Source organism: Saccoglossus kowalevskii, chromosome 2 (genome assembly GCF_978046115.1).
Source record: "Saccoglossus kowalevskii chromosome 2, keSacKowa6.1, whole genome shotgun sequence".
Taxonomy (NCBI): Eukaryota; Metazoa; Hemichordata; class Enteropneusta; family Harrimaniidae; genus Saccoglossus; species Saccoglossus kowalevskii.
Window position 1 is genome coordinate 6,975,194 of NC_140642.1, and position 20,118 is coordinate 6,995,311.

Here is a 20,118-nt window from a genome sequence, read left to right on the forward strand (position 1 = left end):
GTGGTATTTTCTTTGTCCCTAAGGAGTCATATTTTTTAATGCACATATTTTTTATATGGTTTAGTTCAAATCAAAGTGGCTAATTTATGTAGAATTCTCAAAATCACTCCATAATGACAGGCATTGTCCGGTTGCTAAGCACCTATCTAACGACTGTGTACTTAAATCTAGAGTAGTGCACAACAAAAGAATATACCAGTAATACCATGACTTTGCAAAAAAAAGTGTTTTATTGGGTTTTTTTAAATTTACCCGTATGAAGGAGTTTTTTTTTTTAATACGCATTTTGACATTAATATAAAATGGTTTTTTTTTGCTTAACGGACAATTTAGTAATGATAATGGAAGTGACCAGTTTATGCAGAATTCTGACAGTTCTTCCCAGAGTGATCGACGCATGAAGACTAATTACATGAACAACCTTGTTACCGTAATATTATGTACAGCACATCCGGGTTTGTATATACATTCCGTTATTTTTAACTGGTGCAGCGATGTAAACTTCTCTCAAAGAAAATAACTTACCAGTAGGTTATTTTGACTTTTAAATTCATATTTGTCCGTTTTCTTCTTCGCAGTCTCCGTCTGTCAGATACACACAGCTAAGGAAGAACGTAAACTTGAGCCAAAGGAAATATGTGGGCGATATGGCGGCGTAATGTGTTCACGTGATTTATAGGTAATGAACAAACGACAGCTTAGAGGGTCTCATAAGAAAGGAGGCGCGCCATTTTCAAGATTCGTATGTTTGCGGGGAACTCGATTGTAACATAACTTCGCTATAATTTTGAGCCGGCATCATGCAATCAGACGAAACATTTAAAGTGTATGCAGTAATGTCAGTGCAAGACACGCCGAAAGAATTGTTCAGGTAATTCATGATAGAGTAATTTAATTACGATTTGTTTATACGGGGTTGTGGACTCGTCGCCCGATCAGGACGGTCAGGCCAGGTTAGGACAGGACAGTCTACTACGTTGCGGACTGTGGTGCAAACCTAGACGTACAACGTTTGGAGGGATTTGTAGGTACATAGAGTGAATGATTATATATATATTGATCATTGTAGTTACAGATATCTTAAAATTTAAAGACACGCGTACGGTCGTCAGGGCGATGCGTTATTTATATGGGCGGGTATTACCCGCTGATAACAATTCGTGTATGTGCATGTTACTACATTTCCCTCTTTGTTTATATGGGTTCCCTTTAATTTTGTTACTACAACTCTATAGACATAACTGGATCAGCAATTAATTCCCATCACCGATTATGTGCAGTGTCACAACATTTTGGCTAATTTTTAACAAATCCAAAATCACTCTGGATAATTATGGTTACTTTGTATGTGAACTATGTTTGCATTTGAAGTTTTGATGATCTGAGCAATTCAAATCAAAACATATATATATATATATATATATATATATATATATATATATATATATATATATATATATATATATATATATATATATATATATATACTATATATATTCTGAAAGCTGAAATATTCAGGAATTTGATAATTCATGTTTTGCAAAGATTGTTTACATAGGGGTCATGTGACTGGAGATTAACTGGATCTTGTCAAAATAACAAATAAAAAAGTTCTGCTCGACAATTTAACCATTTGTTTAGGGTTTTTAGAATAATTTTGCTGTGAAAGGTTCTTATAAAGCGTTGATAAACGTTTGTATTTGATTATTTTTTTTAATGGCTCTCGTTACGTATGGAAGTTATTTCACGAGTGATGCGGTGACGTGTATCCTGCGGCCCTACTTTCACGAGCGAGAACTGTGAGAGGAAGTACCGCCAATGTTTATTTTTGATCACTCGATCACTTCAGTAAAAAACGCAGAGCCACCATGTTTGTGACACATTAGTTGATCGGCATGTGTCCTTTGACCTGATGGGTCAAGAATGCCATTAACCAATCAGAATGCTGCATGGTATTGTCGGTAGAACCTAAAGTTTCCCGAATAGTAGTGATCCTTAAAATTGCATTGCGGAAATAAAACGATGTCATAGCACGATGTGTTGGCATGGATTTCAGTTGAAAACTGCATCATTGAGGTGATTAGCAATTTTTAAAAGGAAAGAGAAGTTATGATTGAAGAGTTTTGTATTTTATCCAATACTTGAATACAATCTAATCATCATGATTTCTGCTTTCGCCATGAGTGATACAACCCTTTGTTTCCATAACAGACGTTCCAATAATGTATTGTTAAAATATTTTGATTGACATATAAAAATTCTTTATTGGAACAGATTATGTTGTTGATTCACCAAAAAAAACTTTGCTATCTATCTAGACACATAACAAACTCAAAACAAATGAAACCGTCCGATCCAAACAACCTGCTTCCTCAAAATTTGAGTATCATCGCCCTTTGAGGTTGAAAACAACTGATTTGTGCCCAATCTTCGATGATATCATATGACATCCAACTGTTAGATAGGTTATTTATTAGAGATGCCCGGGGAACCAACATTTGGAATGACTATGCACAGACCTGATTAGTTTTGCGTTAAAATCTATGCATATTAATTACCTGATTTGTATACTTAACCAATTTTCAGCTTTCACACTGATAGCTCAGTTACTAATTATTCCATTTCAATAAAACTTGGTAAATAAAAGCTCTATGACAATGCACAGAACTTATATATTAGTTTTACACTCAAATCTGTGCATACTGATTATCTGATTTGCATAATTATCAGTCAGTTTTCAGCTATTCCATCAATGTCTCAAGTACAAGTAATTTTGAATTATTTTTAATGTGTCTCCAATACTCTCAGCACATGGGATTTCTTACTAAGCTTTCTTTTATTAGTATTGTTGTTTCATACTGTAATGTTAATGAATACATCAAACATTGATTTACAATGACCTGAAAATACTTTTGATTAAACAATAAAATATTCTAATACACATCTGTACCGATTGTTTTGGTACAATAAAAATCACTGCATATGCATATTAGTGATTTTTCATCAGCCTGTTTCTTTTCAAGTTTCTGCAAATATTTTGTTTATAGACGTAACTATTGTACACTATATTTGTGTTTGTATTTCATTGTAGTAAAGAAGACTGCAGACATTACCATTGCCATTTTCCTCTCCCATTGCCAGAATATTTAGTATGTTTTACATTAGGGCAATGGGATAAAACTGGAAGTGAGTTACATATCAGAATTGTGTTGGATAGTGAAACAGAACCAGTTGAAATTGGAATCCTCACTCAGAATAACAGGTGAAGTACTTGTCATGTTTACCACAAAATATCTCAAATACATGCAACATACAACAAGTATTTTGGTAAATTCAACCTGATTAGGTAATATGATAATGAAATTGATACCTGTCATATATTCAGAGGAATTTAGGGGCAAGTAGAATGATATTAAAAAAAAAATTCTTCATACACTACATATATGTCTAGGCAAACATGGAGTAAAAACAAAACTTAGAACATATTGAATATAAAGTTTAACTAACCTGAACTTGAAACTTGCCTCATCACACAAAACAAATATGAGCTTGGCAACTCACTAAGTTTTATTTAAAGTAATCATAGTCTTGACAATGAAGTAAAAGAATGGTCTTAAAATGAAAATGTGCAACCACGACATTCTTTTAGTGGAATGAAATAAATGCATTGCACATCTTTTCATTTTTTTTCAACAGAAGCACAGTAGAACATAGGGAGATTGCAGTAATCTAAAGTTTATTTTTAATCGTAGACCATTATGGTAACGATGCTTAACACATAAAATATAACTGTATTATGTTTATAGAGCTGTATGTTGGCAGGGAGAATGGGACAGTGACTTTCATAGGAAAAGCCTACATATGTTACAACAAGGGAGAATGGCCAAACTACAAGTAATAGCTGAAGATGTCCCGTCCATCACTGTAGATAGTGGTTTAGAATTGTCAAGAAATGACATGCTACAAGATATATCAACAGCAATGAATAGTGCAGATGAAAACCAGGATATTGAAGAGAGTTTTGTTACACCAAAAGTAAGTGCACCTAATCCTTGGGATTGTGGTGTGTAGTCTAAAACAGATGTGCCATGTACTGTACTGTACTAGCGTGTAGAAATTTCCACCATGTTGTTTTTCTGCACGTTTTGACCTGAAAATTGTCCTCTGACCTGACAGTTCAAGTTTGTTGTCATACTGAATGCTGTTTCATACTGACACAATACCCTGCAAATTTCCAAATATTGGAAAGTAAATGTGCTGTGATCTATTAGCACTGATTTTGATGGCAAAGTGGCAGCATTTTTTTTTACAAAAAACGGTGATTTGAAAAGTGAGGGCAGGGTGGAGGAATACTTCACTTTTGTCAACAGATCACATTGAAGAATAGTTTTAATCGTTCACAGCCATTTCATGAGTATCAAGAGACACTGACTATTCAGAAAAATAAAATAATTTCCAATGACCAGGATTCATGGCAGTCACATTCTTATCGTGGTAAAATGTAATTTTAATTTGACTTTCCTTTTATGTAGGTCATGAATGGAGACTCAAAAACAAAGTCTGCTAGAGGTAGCAACAAAAAAAAAAGGAAACCAAGCTGTGAAGAAACAGAAAATACTCCTTCTTTGAATCCAGTAACAAAGAAAACTAAAAATGCAACTAGGAGACTACAAGAAGAATGGAAAAATAGTCCAAAAAAATGTGTGTTTTTTTTTTTCACTCTGCAACCACTATAACAAGTATTATTCAAATAACCTATTCTCTGAGGCTGATTACTGTGCTCAGTAATAACTGTTATTCTTAAAGTCTATCCATTTCTTCCCAGCATGCACAGCTTGCTTTGGATGAACGTCTGCTTCATGTCCATCTTAGGGACCATTATTTATTTGTTATAAAAGTACTAGGACTAGTATTTACAGATCACCAAATTTATGCAATAGTTATACCAGATGGTACTTATCAGCTGTATTGTACCTGCAAAATATTTTATGTATGAAATATCTATAAAATATCACATATCACTAGATATGATTAGCATGTCACACAAAATGGCCACACTAGCTCTAAATCTTATGCAGGTTGATGGCACTAAATAATTCATTATACAAACACAGCATGTCATCCTAACTCCTTTCTCTTAAACTCAAGCTTCAAACAATTTTCTACTTTAGCTCCAAGCGAACGATGGGGTCATTCCCTGTGTACAATTAATAGCAGTGAAGCGATATTAATTGGAGGTCAGGGAACAAGACAGCAACTGAGTAAAGATTCTATTTGGCTACTCAATACAGGTAAGTCATCTACTCAAGAAGTTTGATTGACACATCTATAAAATTTTAATTAAATTCTCTAGTAAAGTATGCAATTTGGTTATGAATGTTATATACCCTTTTATCTGTACTAGTACATGTACTATTTTTTGAACAAGGTACTAGCCAATAATAATAGTCCATACACTTGCAAGTATTTCTACCAGCTTCACTGGACTGCAAAATACCCAGTATGTTCTTCACCATGTAACAAATTTATGTGGAAGAAAACGTGTATTTATTATTGCTTTCTCACCAACAGAGCAGAAAACATGGAGAGTACCAACCATCTTAAACAGTGATAATGCCAAGCCACAGTACAGAATGGGTCACTCTACTACGTATGATCCAATTGTCAAATGTGTGTATGTATTTGGTGGATCTAAGAACCTTAGATGGTACAATGATATTCATGTACTGGATGTAGAAACATGGACATGGTCATTAGTCAAGGTATGATCAACATTTTATCAACAATTGTCATTCTCATTTGCAATTCTAGATTGGTAGAGTCTGCTTGCTAAAGTGGATGGAACACAATCTTATTTACTGTTCAGCCCATGCAAATATCAAATAATTTTAACTCAAGTCATTAACAAAAATTAAAAAGGAATACAGTATTAATCAAGATGTCACAAAGCTAAACTTTCAAAAAATCTCTGCAAGTCACTGTCTTGATATCTGGAAGAAGGACATGCAAAGGGCTGATTCAAAACTTAGAACATATCAGCTTTTCAAAAATGATATAAAACAAGAAGTATACATAGATCAGCTTAATGATAAACAGGCAGACTAAGCAGCCACAAATTACATATAGAAACAGGTAGACATACACGCCCAAAAACAAATATTGAGGACAGAAAATGCATCAAGTGCCAAGTCATAGAGGATGAAGTGCACTTTATCACAGAATGTGTACTTTATGAATCTGAAAGACAGGAATTATATTCCTTGTTTGATAACATCAATGGTATCAAAAACAAGGACAAATTTATATGTATTATGAATGCCCATACTAGACAACAATTACTGGGGTTAATTAAATATATCAAAACAGTGTATACAATAAGAGAGCAAATAATATTACCACAGTAGTTTACTTTTTCTTGTTTGTTTGTCACACTTTTTGTTTTGTTTGTTTTTAACTTTATTACCTTCTACATGTGTAGAAACCAAAAAAGAATTGTCAAATTCAAAGCAATATTCTATTCTATTCTATTCTATTCTATTCTATTCTATTCATTGAAGAGATATTCCTTAAAGTGCACATTACCTCCACTATATCGCTATTCTCACATACCTGACTGCTCAGATCGAGTGTGAAAAAAAATAGGTGATTTTCCGTACAATTGCGAGATCTCACGAGATGCATGAAAGACGCGCGTCGAACGTCTGCCGCAAAAATCGAACGATTTGATTTTGAACTAGAATTTCTTTATTTCGTAGCTTACATTGACCGGCTAATCTTCGACAGAGGAATATTGCTTCCGAATACCCTTACTTAATCGAAATTGTCTATCATCAAATGTGGACAGCACATTATTAAGCATGGAAATGTCCCCGAAATACTTTCGCGTTTGTCGAATCCCACGCGATGTTTGACGCGACTACGACGCTATGACCTTTGTTTGTCCTGTTTTTACGTTCGATTTCACGCATAACGCGTGATTCTCGCAGTGAACGGAAAATGGTCTATTTATCCCACACAGTGTGGGAACATTTGCAAACATAAACATGATTTGATAATAACAGAGACGCACAGATTACTTTCCAATTGCACAATACTTAACACATACAAGCTGAAACTACAATGTGAGCAGGCATGGTCAATGCAACATTGTTAAAAACATTGCTTCAGACAAAATCCACAAATGACAGACTAGATTATATGATTATCGAATACAGAATGTGCTATATTGAATGTTTTGTCTGTTGTGTGAATGTTTGTTTATTTGTTTGTAATTATATTCAATGGATGATAGAGAGTATGGTTTGTGATGCAAAATTAAACATCCACATCTACTCTAAACACACAAGCTTAATTTGTTTGATAACCTTTTGATGTGATGTGAGCAATACAGATAGAATCCCAGATACCAAGTTCCTAAGATGAAATTTCTCACACATAGAGATTTGTCGTCTCATGATCACCAATAACCTAGGGGTTGAGATTCTATTACTGTCACTTTTAAGCCAAATTGAGTAGTGTGCAGGTAACATTTGCTCTAATGCATGCACTTACATAAATGAAAGATTTTAATGATATTTGCATAAAATAAATGCAATTTCTAGTTTATTGTTGTTTATCTGTTTGTTGTTTATCAGACAAATGGTAAAGCACCAACGAGAGCATATCACAGTACGACTTTATTTGGTAGTGAGTTATTTGTATTTGGTGGTGTATATCCAAATCCAGACCCACAGCCAGATGGTTGCAGTAATCAAGTACATGTGTATAACCCAGGTAGGTGATTGAAACCTTTACTGTTATTGTTACATTTTATCTACAAGGCGGTATTGATATTATAAAATTAATACAATTTTAATAAATGATTTTGTTTTTCATTCAATAGCAACGGAGAGTTGGTATGAACCAATTGTAATGGGAGAAAAACCTCTTCCTAGATCAGGGTGAGTGCAGTTTATTATAAACTATGAACCAGAACATTTCCTGAATTTGGAAAAATTATGAACTTGCGTCTCTGTAGTACTATAATTACACTGGGGTCTTTAGATGACTAAAGAAATTTTGAAATTTTTAGAGGTTTGAACATTTTTTAAACTGACTGATTTTGAACAAACATAGAACACAATACATGACGACATCTTTGAATATTGTATATTCAGCTTTGAGATAAAAACTTGTGTAGGGCTTGAACTTTATAGAGATGTTGAAGGCAATTGCTAGAATCACCATCATTATGTGATGGAACTTGTAACTGAAAGAATCATTTTTGTTGCCATTTTGGGCTCTTATCTCTCAGTAAATCTATACTACAAGCAGAAAAAAGATTTTAATAATTTTATTATTATTAAATTATTATTGTAGGATATAAAAACTTCATACATCCAATATTTAAATAACAAACAAACATATAAAAAGAAATGACATATAAATTCAATACACTAACACTAGAGAAGGTGTAGCGTATACCTAAGTTTACAAAACAGAGCGTAAAAAAAAAAAGCGTGTCAGATGATGAAAACACTACAACGATCCTATTGTCACTTGTAGTAAGATGAGTATAGATTGAAAAAAGCATGTTTCATCTAGCACTACAGTGGGCGGAGCAGGAATAAATGAAATGCATACACGGTAGATTATGATCACTTTTGCAATAGTGTTTAAGCCGAAACTGTGAACAACACATGTTAGGACAAAAGGTTTGGAACAATGTAATTTTAAGCATCACTGTTGTAACTAACAAAATTTGTATATTGACTCTGCCAAGAATCAAACCTGTTTTGAGTCTGCGTCATCCATACAGTTATTAGTAACAACAGATAAACATGCTTATACACAATTCTAACAAAAAGGTTATCCCAGGAATACCAAAAAGTAGGATACCATCAATAACCGCTATGTGATGGTTGATTGGCTCACCGTGTATACTTTATTATTTCTTGTGACAAACTCGTATTATACTAGATTCACATGCTGCAATTGTTAATTTTTACGAGTTTGTGATATTCCCTGAATTCATTATTTCCATAAGGTGATACTGTTAATAATAATGTAATATATTGTGTACTTTCAGGCACTCGGCGACTTTAGTGAATGATAAGCTAATTATCTTTGGTGGCTGGGATGCACCTATCTGTTATAATGATCTACATATTCTGGATCTTAGTGAGTATTGAACTTTCCTGAACTTTGATGCATATTAATTTCACGTAAGAGTTTTCATAACATATTCCAAAATTCCAAAAACATATAATTTAATGAACGTATATATATGTCGTAGGGTGACAGATTTTATGTTAAGGATCTTCTGGAATAAGAAGTCCTCCTTGTGGCCTTGACACTTTATCTTGGACCAGAAAAACCTTTGTGCTTGGGCTATTAATTGATTACATGTTCAGATTGCCACATAAAAATGAACATTGCTGAAATATTGTTTACAGGCATGATGGACTTTACAAAACCAGAAATTAAAGGAACACCACCCTCTCCTAGAAGGTGAGTACCAAAATATACAGCTGATATAAAGCCATATAAGGTTTGGATGTTAACACATAGTAGACTCAACCTGAATATGCATCAAATGCGATTACATTGTCTTTTTTATTTTGTAGTTGGCATGCTGCCGTTGGGTTGTCTAATAATCGGTTGTTAATACATGGTGGCTTTGATGGTGACCATGCTTTGGGAGATTCATTCATATTCCATCTTGGTAAGTGTATTGTTAACACAAACTCTTATCAGTGTTGTATAGATGATATATATGTCAATCATGTTGCAAAGAACTAGCCACCTGATTCTTTGACATGTGATTTTGAAAGGGAATACATTATTTTCTCAATAACAAGCACATCTCCAATAAAAGCCCATTCAAACCAATAAGTGTATCTATTGTATGCTGGATGTGCGTATACACCACTAATTGAACAAATTTGTCTGAGCCACTTAAAAGTGTAAAAAAATTATCTTGTGTTCCTTTCAACAGATACATGTATATGGACACAACTGAAGCATTCCCTACCAATAAGTGCACGGGCCGGACATAGTATGATATGTCTTGACAACCCAGACCAAAACAAGGACTCGACTTTTAAAAGGCAAAAAATATTAGTCTTCGGAGGAGGTGACAATGAGGGATCCTTCTTTAATCAAACCACAGTCTTCATGGTCTCTGATCAACTTTGAACATCTGCTTCTTGAATTTATGGTACATGTATCTGACTCACTCACAACAAACAATACTGAAACATCTAGTAGTTGTACATTAAAAGTTTGTGTGTTGAAATAGTTCAAAGTATGTAGACAAATAAGTGAGGGTACATGAAGTGAAGTGAGGGTATATGACTTGATTTTTAGCTGCCAACTTTGACAGTTTATCTTTCTGTACTCTTTGTTGAACTACTAAATAGATTCTGCTTTATTGTTGTAAGCTAGATAATTGCGACGACAGAAGTTTGAATTAGCACTGTCCAACTTTCCTAACCATGTGAATGTATGTTGCATTGTAATGTCATGGCAGGAGATTCTCGTAACATGAGATATGCATATGTCAAGCTAACAGCATTGCAGCAGATTGTAGACATGATTCTTATACTAGGTTATGAAATGATATCACAGTAGCACTAAATTCGCAACATTTGATAGTCTGTCAAGTGACATATATTTACTGAGAGAGTTGAACATCTTATTTGAAGTACCATACTTAAACATTAAACAAAATTTTTTTATGAAATTAGTGTGCCCATGCAACAGTAACTGTGTATGCAAAAATGAATTCACTCAACACTACTCTGGAATAATTTGCTCTATTACAAGCACATCTTGAATAGAAGTGAAACCAATATTAAATGACTATCTTTCACTCATTTGTGATAGTGTTTTAAACAGTTGTCTTGTATTTGTCTTCTGACTAATGACACATTCATGTACCTGTACCATTAATTTAAAGGTTGGTAAAATATTTATCAATTGTAAAATTATATTATAAATCATTAATAATTAATTTGGACATTTGATTCTGATGTCGTTAGTTTTGATAAAATTAGTAATGCATTATTCAAGATCTGTAAGATACAACAGTTAATCATTGTTCTTACATTGTTATTTTAAGTGAACAATTCAGCCATGGTAGCATCTAGTATTATCTCTAACATTATCAGTCCTATTATTTTAAAAACTAAAAACATTATACTTCAATCAAATTTTCAGTAAATCTTCCGATACATTTTAAAACCTAGTCAGAATCCCTTAGTCTGTAACTGTATATGTATAGAATTTGTCAGCCGACATGTTTTTTCCCCACAACAAACTGCAATACGACATTTTTTTTCGTTTAAAAGTTTTACATATTAATGAGAAAATCAATCTTCAAATCATAACACTGATTATTTTCTTCTTACATACAACTTTAATACAAACAAATATTTTTATTGTTACCATGACTTGAATTCATTGTAATATAAACGTTGGCTGGTTAAGAAAAATAAGGACCACACAAAATTATTTTGCTTGAATACAATGCACAATCCGGATCACACATTTTAGCAAGAAATACATTGCAAGAAAAATTACAAGGGTATTGATTTCTAAAATTGAATATCAGTTGAATTGAATTTTACTGAATGTGCATGCCCTTTCTTTGCTGTATACATGTATATATAGAGTGTTGCCTCGTCTTAAATTGGGATATCATACTGTATTAAACACAAATGTTTCTTTCAACGTGTACTGTATTTTATTCAAATTTAATTTAATTTTGTACAAATAAAAAAAGTTTGTTCATTTTGAAAGATATTGCTGTTTTTATTGTAGAATTTAAACTTTCATAAATCTGCTAATTCAAGTGTTGATTTTTTTTTATTGTCTCTGGTGCTGACACAATGGTTGTCTTTGTACTTACTTTGTGTGTATATATATGTTCCTTGGATATCTGCAGAACATCTTGTCAGTTTTCAATGATACATCTAAATTAGTGCACTGGGACAATGTGCAGACCAAACTAGTTTTCAAAAGTTCAGATTTAAATTGAAATACATTTGAAGTATTATTTATCTTTAAGTAGAAGAACACTTTATTACACACTTGCTTGACAGAATCTGCAGACCAAAGAGTATTTCTTCAGCTGCATGTCATTATGAACGACAAGCTGTGAATTCCCCATAGGCAATATGAATGGAGTATCTCACACTGGAAGCCTTGTGATGTAATGGGAAAGACGTACATTGTACATGTTGAGATGATGGCTGAATAATCTGAACTTGGCAGGCAAAGAGCCAAATTAAGTCTGCTTGGGTCACTGCACCCTATTTTGTAGTTACTGGGTAGCAAATACGGCACACAATGCTTTTACAATTTTGAATATAGTATACTGTTTCTTAGACATGCCTAGACAAATTTTACACTAAAACAAGGTATGTATGCACCTATTTATGTTCATTGACCTTTCCTTTTGTTTAAAACTTCTGATGTTTGCATGTCCTAGTATCCATTTTCAGATACTCTTCACCAGTTAAAGTTGGGGTAAAGGCAAGACATAATGTTAGTGAATTTTGTCTTCAGTTTTTTTTGCATTTCGGTGAAATTTGAATGACTGATGGATATTTTAGTAATAAAAATAATATCACAAAATCTGAACTTATAAAACATTTCTCAGGAGCCTGGGCCAATTTTATTCAAACTTTATATGAACATCACACATGGTGGGTTACTGATGCTTTGTGATTTGATTAAAACTGGTAATCTGGCAACCATGTTGGTTTTATTTTCACACATGCTCAACCATTACCCAAACATGCTTTAACTCATTTCGACACAAGATGGCACTCTGGTTCGTAAATCCTTCAAAGCTGCAGCCTGAATTACAGGAACACCACAATAACCATAATTCAACTGTCAGACTAATTTTATGGTTAGATGATAATTCTGTACATGGAACTAAATCACATAAACATTCATAAAATCACAGACTGAGTCTCTTATAGTTATTTATTAGTCAAGTTACTCAAAATGTCTTTCACATCTTTTAATTTTTTCAAATCTTTCAGTCCTTCAAGTGAAAGATATGAGATTTCACACTGTGGTATTGCCATCCGTAATGAATTCATGGTTGACTCTATATCCTTCACCGCTGGCAGGTCACATAGAAATAATGTCTGCAACTTGCTGCAATAAGCAAATGTAATAAATAAGATGCACTTCAAGCACAGAAAACATTATTTTCAAACATAATTCTATAAATATAACCAAACAACATATACCTCATAAAACTCACCAACATAACTGTTAGCTTTCTATTGATTTGAGATGTGTTTAATCCAATGTCACAAGATTAAGTAGTTGTTTTTTTTAAATTACATTACAATAAAGGCTTACATACATTTGACACATTTTTACTTACAATTTACACTTCTACACAGCGCTACCGTAATACAGTTCATACAACGTGGTGTAACACAATTCACATCATTTAATGTAACACAATGCATACTATTTAATGTAATACAACTCACAGCAAACACTTGTGATACAATTCATACCACTTACTATAACAATTCAAACCATTTGCTGTAATGCAATCCACACCACTTAATCTAATAGAGTTCACATCACTTACTGTAATACAATTCACATCACTTACTGTAATACAATTCACACCACTTACTGTAATACAATTCACACCACTTACTGTAATACAATTCACACCACTTACTGTAATACAATTCACACCACTTACTGTAATACAATTCACATCACGTACTGTAATACAATTCACATCACTTACTGTAATGCAATTCACACTATGTACTGTAATGCAATTCATGCCACTTACTGTAATGCAATTCACATCACTTACTGTAATGCAATTCACACTATGTACTGTAATACAATTCACATCACTTACTGTAATACAATTCACACCACTTACTGTAATACAATTCACACCACTTACTGTAATACAATTCACACCACTTACTGTAATACAATTCACACCACTTACTGTAATACAATTCACACCACTTACTGTAATACAATTCACACCACTTACTGTAATACAATTCACACCACTTAATGTAATACAATTCACACCACCTAATGTAATACAATTCACACCACCTAATGTAATACAATTCACACCACCTACTGTAATACAATTCACACCACCTAATGTAATACAATTCAGACCACTTAATGTAATACAATTCACACCACTTAATGTAATACAATTCACACCACTTAATGTAATACAATTCACACCACTTAATGTAATACAATTCACACCACTTAATGTAATACAATTCACATCACTTAATGTAATACAATTCACATCACTTAATGTAATGCAATTCACATCACTTAATGTAATGCAATTCACACCACTTTCTGTAATACAATTCACATCACTTACTGTAATACAATTCACATCACTTAATGTAATACAATTCACACTACCTATTGTAATACAATCCACAGCACTTTCTGTAATACAATTCACACTGCCCATTGTAATACATTCCCCATCACTTGCTGTAACACAATCCACACCACTTACTGTAATACAATTCACACTACCTATTGTAATACATTCCCAATCACTTACTGTAACACAATCCACACCACTTTCTGTAATACAATTCACACTACCTATTGTAATACATTCTCCATCACTTACTGTAACACAATCCACACCACTTACTGTACACATCACACTGTGATACACTCCCCATTCACATCACTTACTGTAACTGTTGTAATGATAATAATCCCTGATCACTGACATCACCACAGCTTGTCACCTGTAAATCTTCTAAAGTGTCTTTCAAATAATGAAGAGATGCTAGACATTCATCAGTCAGGTATGTACAATGATGTAACTTCAATGATCGAAGATGCTCTAAGCCTTCTGCAAATTTAGTAAATGGAACATGTATGCTTTTTTAGAAACATACGAGTTCATAAAATATTGTTTCTACAGAAAACAAGATGTGTAATGAAATAATGCACAATAAAAATACACTGAAAAAATAACCCCATTATGCTTTGGGTTCTGTTGGCACAAAATCTTTTGAATTTCCACAAGTTTAATGAGAAGTGTAATTTTGCTACAACAAACAAAACATACTTATTTTGTGTATACCTAGGGGGACAAAATTTATTTTTAGCTTAATCACCAGAAGTTTGTAAATCACTTTTCTTTATGATAAGGTTGCTGTGATATTGACATGTGCTACACACAGGTGAAGCATGTGATTGACACTGAATATACTCATTACTACTTATCAATGTACGACCAAACAAGTTCTGTAAAGCATGTGGTATGTGACTTAATATTGCTAGCGCATTATTATTGACCCTGTTTCATATCAAGCTTTTAAAATTGTTCAACTATTGAAAATCTAATATTCAATTATGTCAGTTTTGTCAAGTTGAGCTGACCTAATGGTGGGTAAATGTATCCTAAACTATAATTTGAGATTTTGCTTAAACAGGCTATATAGCCAGACATTCAAAGATATAGTGAAATTTATCAGGCTGAAATGAGATAATATACAAATTAGCTACTTAATATGCATGGAAAAAAAAACTAATCATGTCTGGACATCACCCCAATTAAGGTACCAAAATTTGATACAAATCCGCAAATTGGAGCTAAAAACAGTTTTGTAATTTGTTCGACCATTATTTACCACAAATCAAAGCAATCTTTTTTATATTAGCATTATAATTCCACACTTAGAGGTGTCAATACTGCTAAGTTCTATGACAGATATAAGTCATCTTATCACTCACCAAAATGTGGAAAACCAATATGCATAATACTAGAATCTGTTGCATCCACTGCTTCTATTTTATGTTTCTTTATAGGTCCAGTTGGTAACATATTGTAATCTTCATTCCATTTCTGGAAGTCTTTAAATTTTACATGAGCACCACATCGCAATAACCATTCAGCTGCTGCCCTATCAGGACCTACATCACTAATTCGACCATAATCAACCCTGGAAACACATTGCCATGGTTACAGGACATTATTAGTATCTCAAGTGATTAATTAATATTCCACCTTCCATGATCAGGAAAGCCAGTCTCATCACCGGAATGTGGTCTTAAAACCTACCAGAGTGGAGATAGAAACTGGAATGACCCAATCCTCAAGGGGATACATGCAATACCCTTTAGGAAGAGCAATAACTACAGTCAACTATTCCCAAATTAGAGTCATTTTCCAAACAAAATTTACTGAAATGGTTCTTCATTTATCAATATACTACAACACCATCAACACACGGTGGAAAATTAGTAAGTCATATTAAATGCATGTAATTTAAACACACTAGTTGTTCATAGTTGAATCAGTGATTGCTGCCCAGAAATTGAATTGTGATTTATGACTGTATTTTACGTAGAATTTATTTAGCACAAATTACAAGTAAACCAGGGTGAGAACAATTCCCTTCATTAGCACTCTTTGTAGCCATGTACTCTAATATAATAAAGGTTAATGTATGGTCAGCCTATGGTTGCATGAATTGTAAAAATGAAACCAACATCCTGTACTGTACATTTTGTATTTCAATCAAAGATTATGAAGAAACAAGTGGATCAAATAACATGTCATTACTGAGATGACTAAACCCTGTGTACATGTCTGCTGATGTGCCAGCTATGCCACCCTACCCTACACACATACACCCTGTAGTTTGACTTCACGGCAAATAACAGACATCTCCTGGCGTTACAGCTGTTTATAGCTAGTTTTCTAAGGTAAGTATACAGTGGCGTTATTTAGCCAAGTAGTTTTGTCCTCGTTTGACCTCAAGAAAATATCTTTCACAAGAATTACGTACGGTTTCTAGAAAAAAAACTTCAAACAGACCTATATTAGAAGGGTTTTAACGCTGCTGAGTGTTTAATAAACATACTATCGATTGGTGATAGTTTCGATTGTGTGATATGATGTACCGGTATACTTTTATCAATTTTTATTTGCGATGCCATCGCACGTTTGTGTTACGCAAGTCTAAGGGAACCTGGACTTATCTGTGTCAATACAATACCCACCGCTACCGATCTAGACTAGGACGACCACAGCAACCACTTCATCAACAACAACATTACAATGATCCAAGGTAACTGAACAGTTTAAATGTATACTTGCCTATTAAATATGGCATTCAAGATTCCAAACAGATTTCTTCTTTGTATATGATTAGAAACAGGAACATGGCTCTTACTTGCGAAGACTGTTGTCAACGACGTGGCTAAGCGACCACTGGGTACCACGCCTCCACAATAATTGGATTTCCGTAATATTCCTTTCACAATGCATCCATTCATATCATGAGCCGAATATTTATTTATTTATTTACAGTTACTCTGTGATGCAGTCGATGCCAGCGACATAAAAATGTAGTGATCATGCACCCATTTTGTTTTTGAAACTACCTAAGCAAAGTGAAAACAGCACGATTTTGGTACACCTAAGTTGATGGTGATGTTGATGTCGCCGGTGGCGCTGTTTTTCACTCGTGTACTTTAGGGCTCATACCACTAATTGAATTAAATAAGTTGAAAAAACAGCAATAATTATGAACAATTTGCCAGTACAGTATACTACTTGGCTAAAAATTTGTTCTCCACAACATCATCTGCAAAACTAAAAAATGTACTAAGTATTCAATTTGTTTTTGTATAATATAAAAAAATCATTAACTTACTCTGGCGATTTTAAAGTTTGCCCCCCCCCCCCATAAACAATTTCTGTATCCGCCCCTGGTACCTCATAGCATTCAAGAGTTCTCTCCCCACGGTCATATTCAACTTGGTCGCATTTTAGGGCGATAATGTTTTATTAATTTAGCTAACAAACGCATGAAAAATAAACAAATAAAAACAAGCTAACTTCTAAATTAGTCCGACGATTTTCTTGGAATGAAGACAATATATTGAGGTTGCAAGATGCATTCAAAATTTAACAATAAATGGGATTCCTTTGTAATTTGAGGCCGTTGAACTAATGAACCTTGGGCCAATGCACACTCGGAATAGCAAGCTGTCCCCGTGTCCAACACCCCCATTTTCTTCCTTAACCACTTCTACTATATCGACAAGACATGTCTTAAATCACCATTTTCTTCAATGACTACTTCTACTATATCCACAAAACATTCATCTCATAATCTACAGTTGTCATCTTCTTGTGACTTGAAATGATCCTTGTCATGTGACTTTTGTCGTATTTTCACCAATATCAAATCATCTATCTATAACGATTTTTTGCATGTACCATTTTTTTTTTGTTTAGACTGTGTTCCACTAGTTCCATAATCTCTCCAATCTTATCTCCCATTTTAATCTGCTACTGTTTCAGCTTCCATAAAGCTTTTGGATATTTAGTAGTATAATCACACATTAATACATACTTATTACCATTTCCACCTTTTAGTAATGGCCTACCATATCTATCACTACTTTCTGAAATGGTACATCCACAATTGGCATTAATATCACCGGCACTTTTTCATGAGCCAATATCCTAGCAGACTGTTGGAATTCGGCATACGTTCTGCAATAATGTTCCACATCTGAAAATGTTCCTGGCCAATAAATACGTTGCAATAACCTTTGTGTTATCTTCTCTATTTCTAAATGACTAGCTAAAGGAATATCATTACTGTCAGTAACGGAACCACCAACTGAGTCACCTGCTTCCGAGTTCATAGGTCTCCATTGACGAAATAATAGACCATCCTTCCAGAAAATGCAAGCTATATTTGCTATCATATTTTCTAGCACTATTGCTTTTCGCATCTTTTTCAATGTTGCATCTGATTGCTGCAATTTTATCAAATCCCGTCTTAATCATGATTACCTCATTACCCAAGATAACATCTTCAGCTAAGGCATCTAAAACACCTACATCCAGTTTTCCTTTATAAAAATTACATATGTACTCTTGCCATGAGTACTTGCCTTGTACTACTAACACACACACACTGTCCCAACAAGTATGCACATCTTATTACAAACCTTGACCTTATCAATGTCCGAGTACACCCTGTATCTTGTCAAACTATCACTGGTTGTCATTTCAGCAGTCCCTTACACATTCATAAAACTACCATATGAACCCTACATTTTTTTTGATTCACCTGCATAATAAAATAACTCACTCCCCTTGCCTGATCCAGTATTTGGTCTAGGTCTAAGATTCATAGAACATGTTTACCACACTTCTAACATGGGTTTAATGAATTAGATTGCCATTTTCTAAATTTTCCATTTGATACAATTGACTTATCTGTTTTAGGTTTACCATGAGCAGCAATATATTGCTCAGCTAATTTAATGACCCCACCTTTTGATTTAGGTTCCTGTTCCCGAGTCCATTTCTTCAATTCATAAGGTGAACTCTCTATATAACTCTCTCCACACCGTCAACTTCTGCTGCTTCCAACAAATGTTCCAATAAATTCTCTGTTCTGGCACCCCATTCAGTAAACGACTCACATCTCGCATCCCACTGCTGCCACCATATGTAGACTGAGAGCTGACTTATCAGAGTAGAGTGACCCAAGTGAGTATGCATACACTTATGCCCAATATATAAATTACCACTTTTGCCGCATAGTTGCCACAAAATTATGTTTACTCTGTGTTGTGGCAATGTTGCCACAAATAACTAAGTAGTTGCCAGAATGTTCTGGCAATCAGATATGCTTGCGCTATGCTTGCCACAAGCGTGCGCACTAGTTGCCACAAAAAAACAGTTTGGTAAGGGTGGTCACCGAATCCGAGAGAATAATGCACTGGAGAGGAGCACTTTGTAACTAAGATGTTTATTATTTAACTGCTAGGCCTGGAACTGAGCTCATGTCCTCACAAGATGTTCCAAACAATTTATCAATATCAATTTCATTGTATATGCCTCTTCTAAGGACACCTATAGTTATCTTGAGGTGGGAATATAAAATCGCAACTCTTTTAATCTGTTTTTCATCATGTGGGAACAAATTCTGGGAAAGTGTATGTCTGCTCATTGAACTGCATACACTGTGTTCAAGTGTCTTTGTGCAAAATCAAGTATATGCTATATATGCAAGTAAATGCTATAGATAAATAATTGGTCAT

General features: G+C 33.9%; 2 protein-coding genes across 2 annotated transcripts; one reads left to right on the top strand and one right to left on the bottom strand.

The window, feature by feature from the left end:
* Positions 1-645: 645 nt before the first annotated feature.
* On the top strand, positions 646-10,875 carry LOC100376506 (kelch domain-containing protein 2-like). Its single transcript, XM_006813124.3, has 12 exons — positions 646-871; positions 3,092-3,262; positions 3,807-4,035; positions 4,533-4,701; positions 5,172-5,291; positions 5,572-5,762; positions 7,635-7,773; positions 7,883-7,940; positions 9,068-9,159; positions 9,435-9,489; positions 9,606-9,703; positions 9,977-10,875. The coding sequence occupies exons 1-12, from the start codon at positions 801-803 to the stop codon at positions 10,174-10,176; spliced, it is 1,593 nt and encodes a 530-aa protein (XP_006813187.2). The 5' UTR covers positions 646-800; the 3' UTR covers positions 10,177-10,875.
* A 2,086-nt stretch (positions 10,876-12,961) lies between these two features.
* On the bottom strand, positions 12,962-17,443 carry LOC100376658 (ATP synthase subunit s, mitochondrial-like). The gene is made up of 4 exons (XM_078006955.2): positions 17,147-17,443; positions 15,778-15,986; positions 14,728-14,890; positions 12,962-13,152 (listed from the first exon to the last, which is right to left on the bottom strand). Exons 1-4 carry the CDS (start codon positions 17,323-17,325, stop codon positions 12,972-12,974), a joined length of 732 nt encoding a protein of 243 aa, XP_077863081.2. The 5' UTR covers positions 17,326-17,443; the 3' UTR covers positions 12,962-12,971.
* Positions 17,444-20,118: the final 2,675 nt, after the last annotated feature.

Coding starts and splice junctions, on each gene's coding strand:
- LOC100376506 (XM_006813124.3), top strand. CDS start 801: ATGCAATCAGACGAAACATTTAAAGTGTATGCAGTAATGTCAGTGCAA. Junction 872..3,091: donor ACGCCGAAAGAATTGTTCAG/GTAATTCATGAT, acceptor ATTTCATTGTAG/TAAAGAAGACTGCAGACATT. Junction 3,263..3,806: donor ATCCTCACTCAGAATAACAG/GTGAAGTACTTG, acceptor TTATGTTTATAG/AGCTGTATGTTGGCAGGGAG.
- LOC100376658 (XM_078006955.2), bottom strand. CDS start 17,325: ATGAATGGATGCATTGTGAAAGGAATATTACGGAAATCCAATTATTGT. Junction 15,987..17,146: donor TTGAATGCCATATTTAATAG/GCAAGTATACAT, acceptor ATGTGTTTCCAG/GGTTGATTATGGTCGAATTA. Junction 14,891..15,777: donor TATTGGTTTTCCACATTTTG/GTGAGTGATAAG, acceptor CTAAATTTGCAG/AAGGCTTAGAGCATCTTCGA.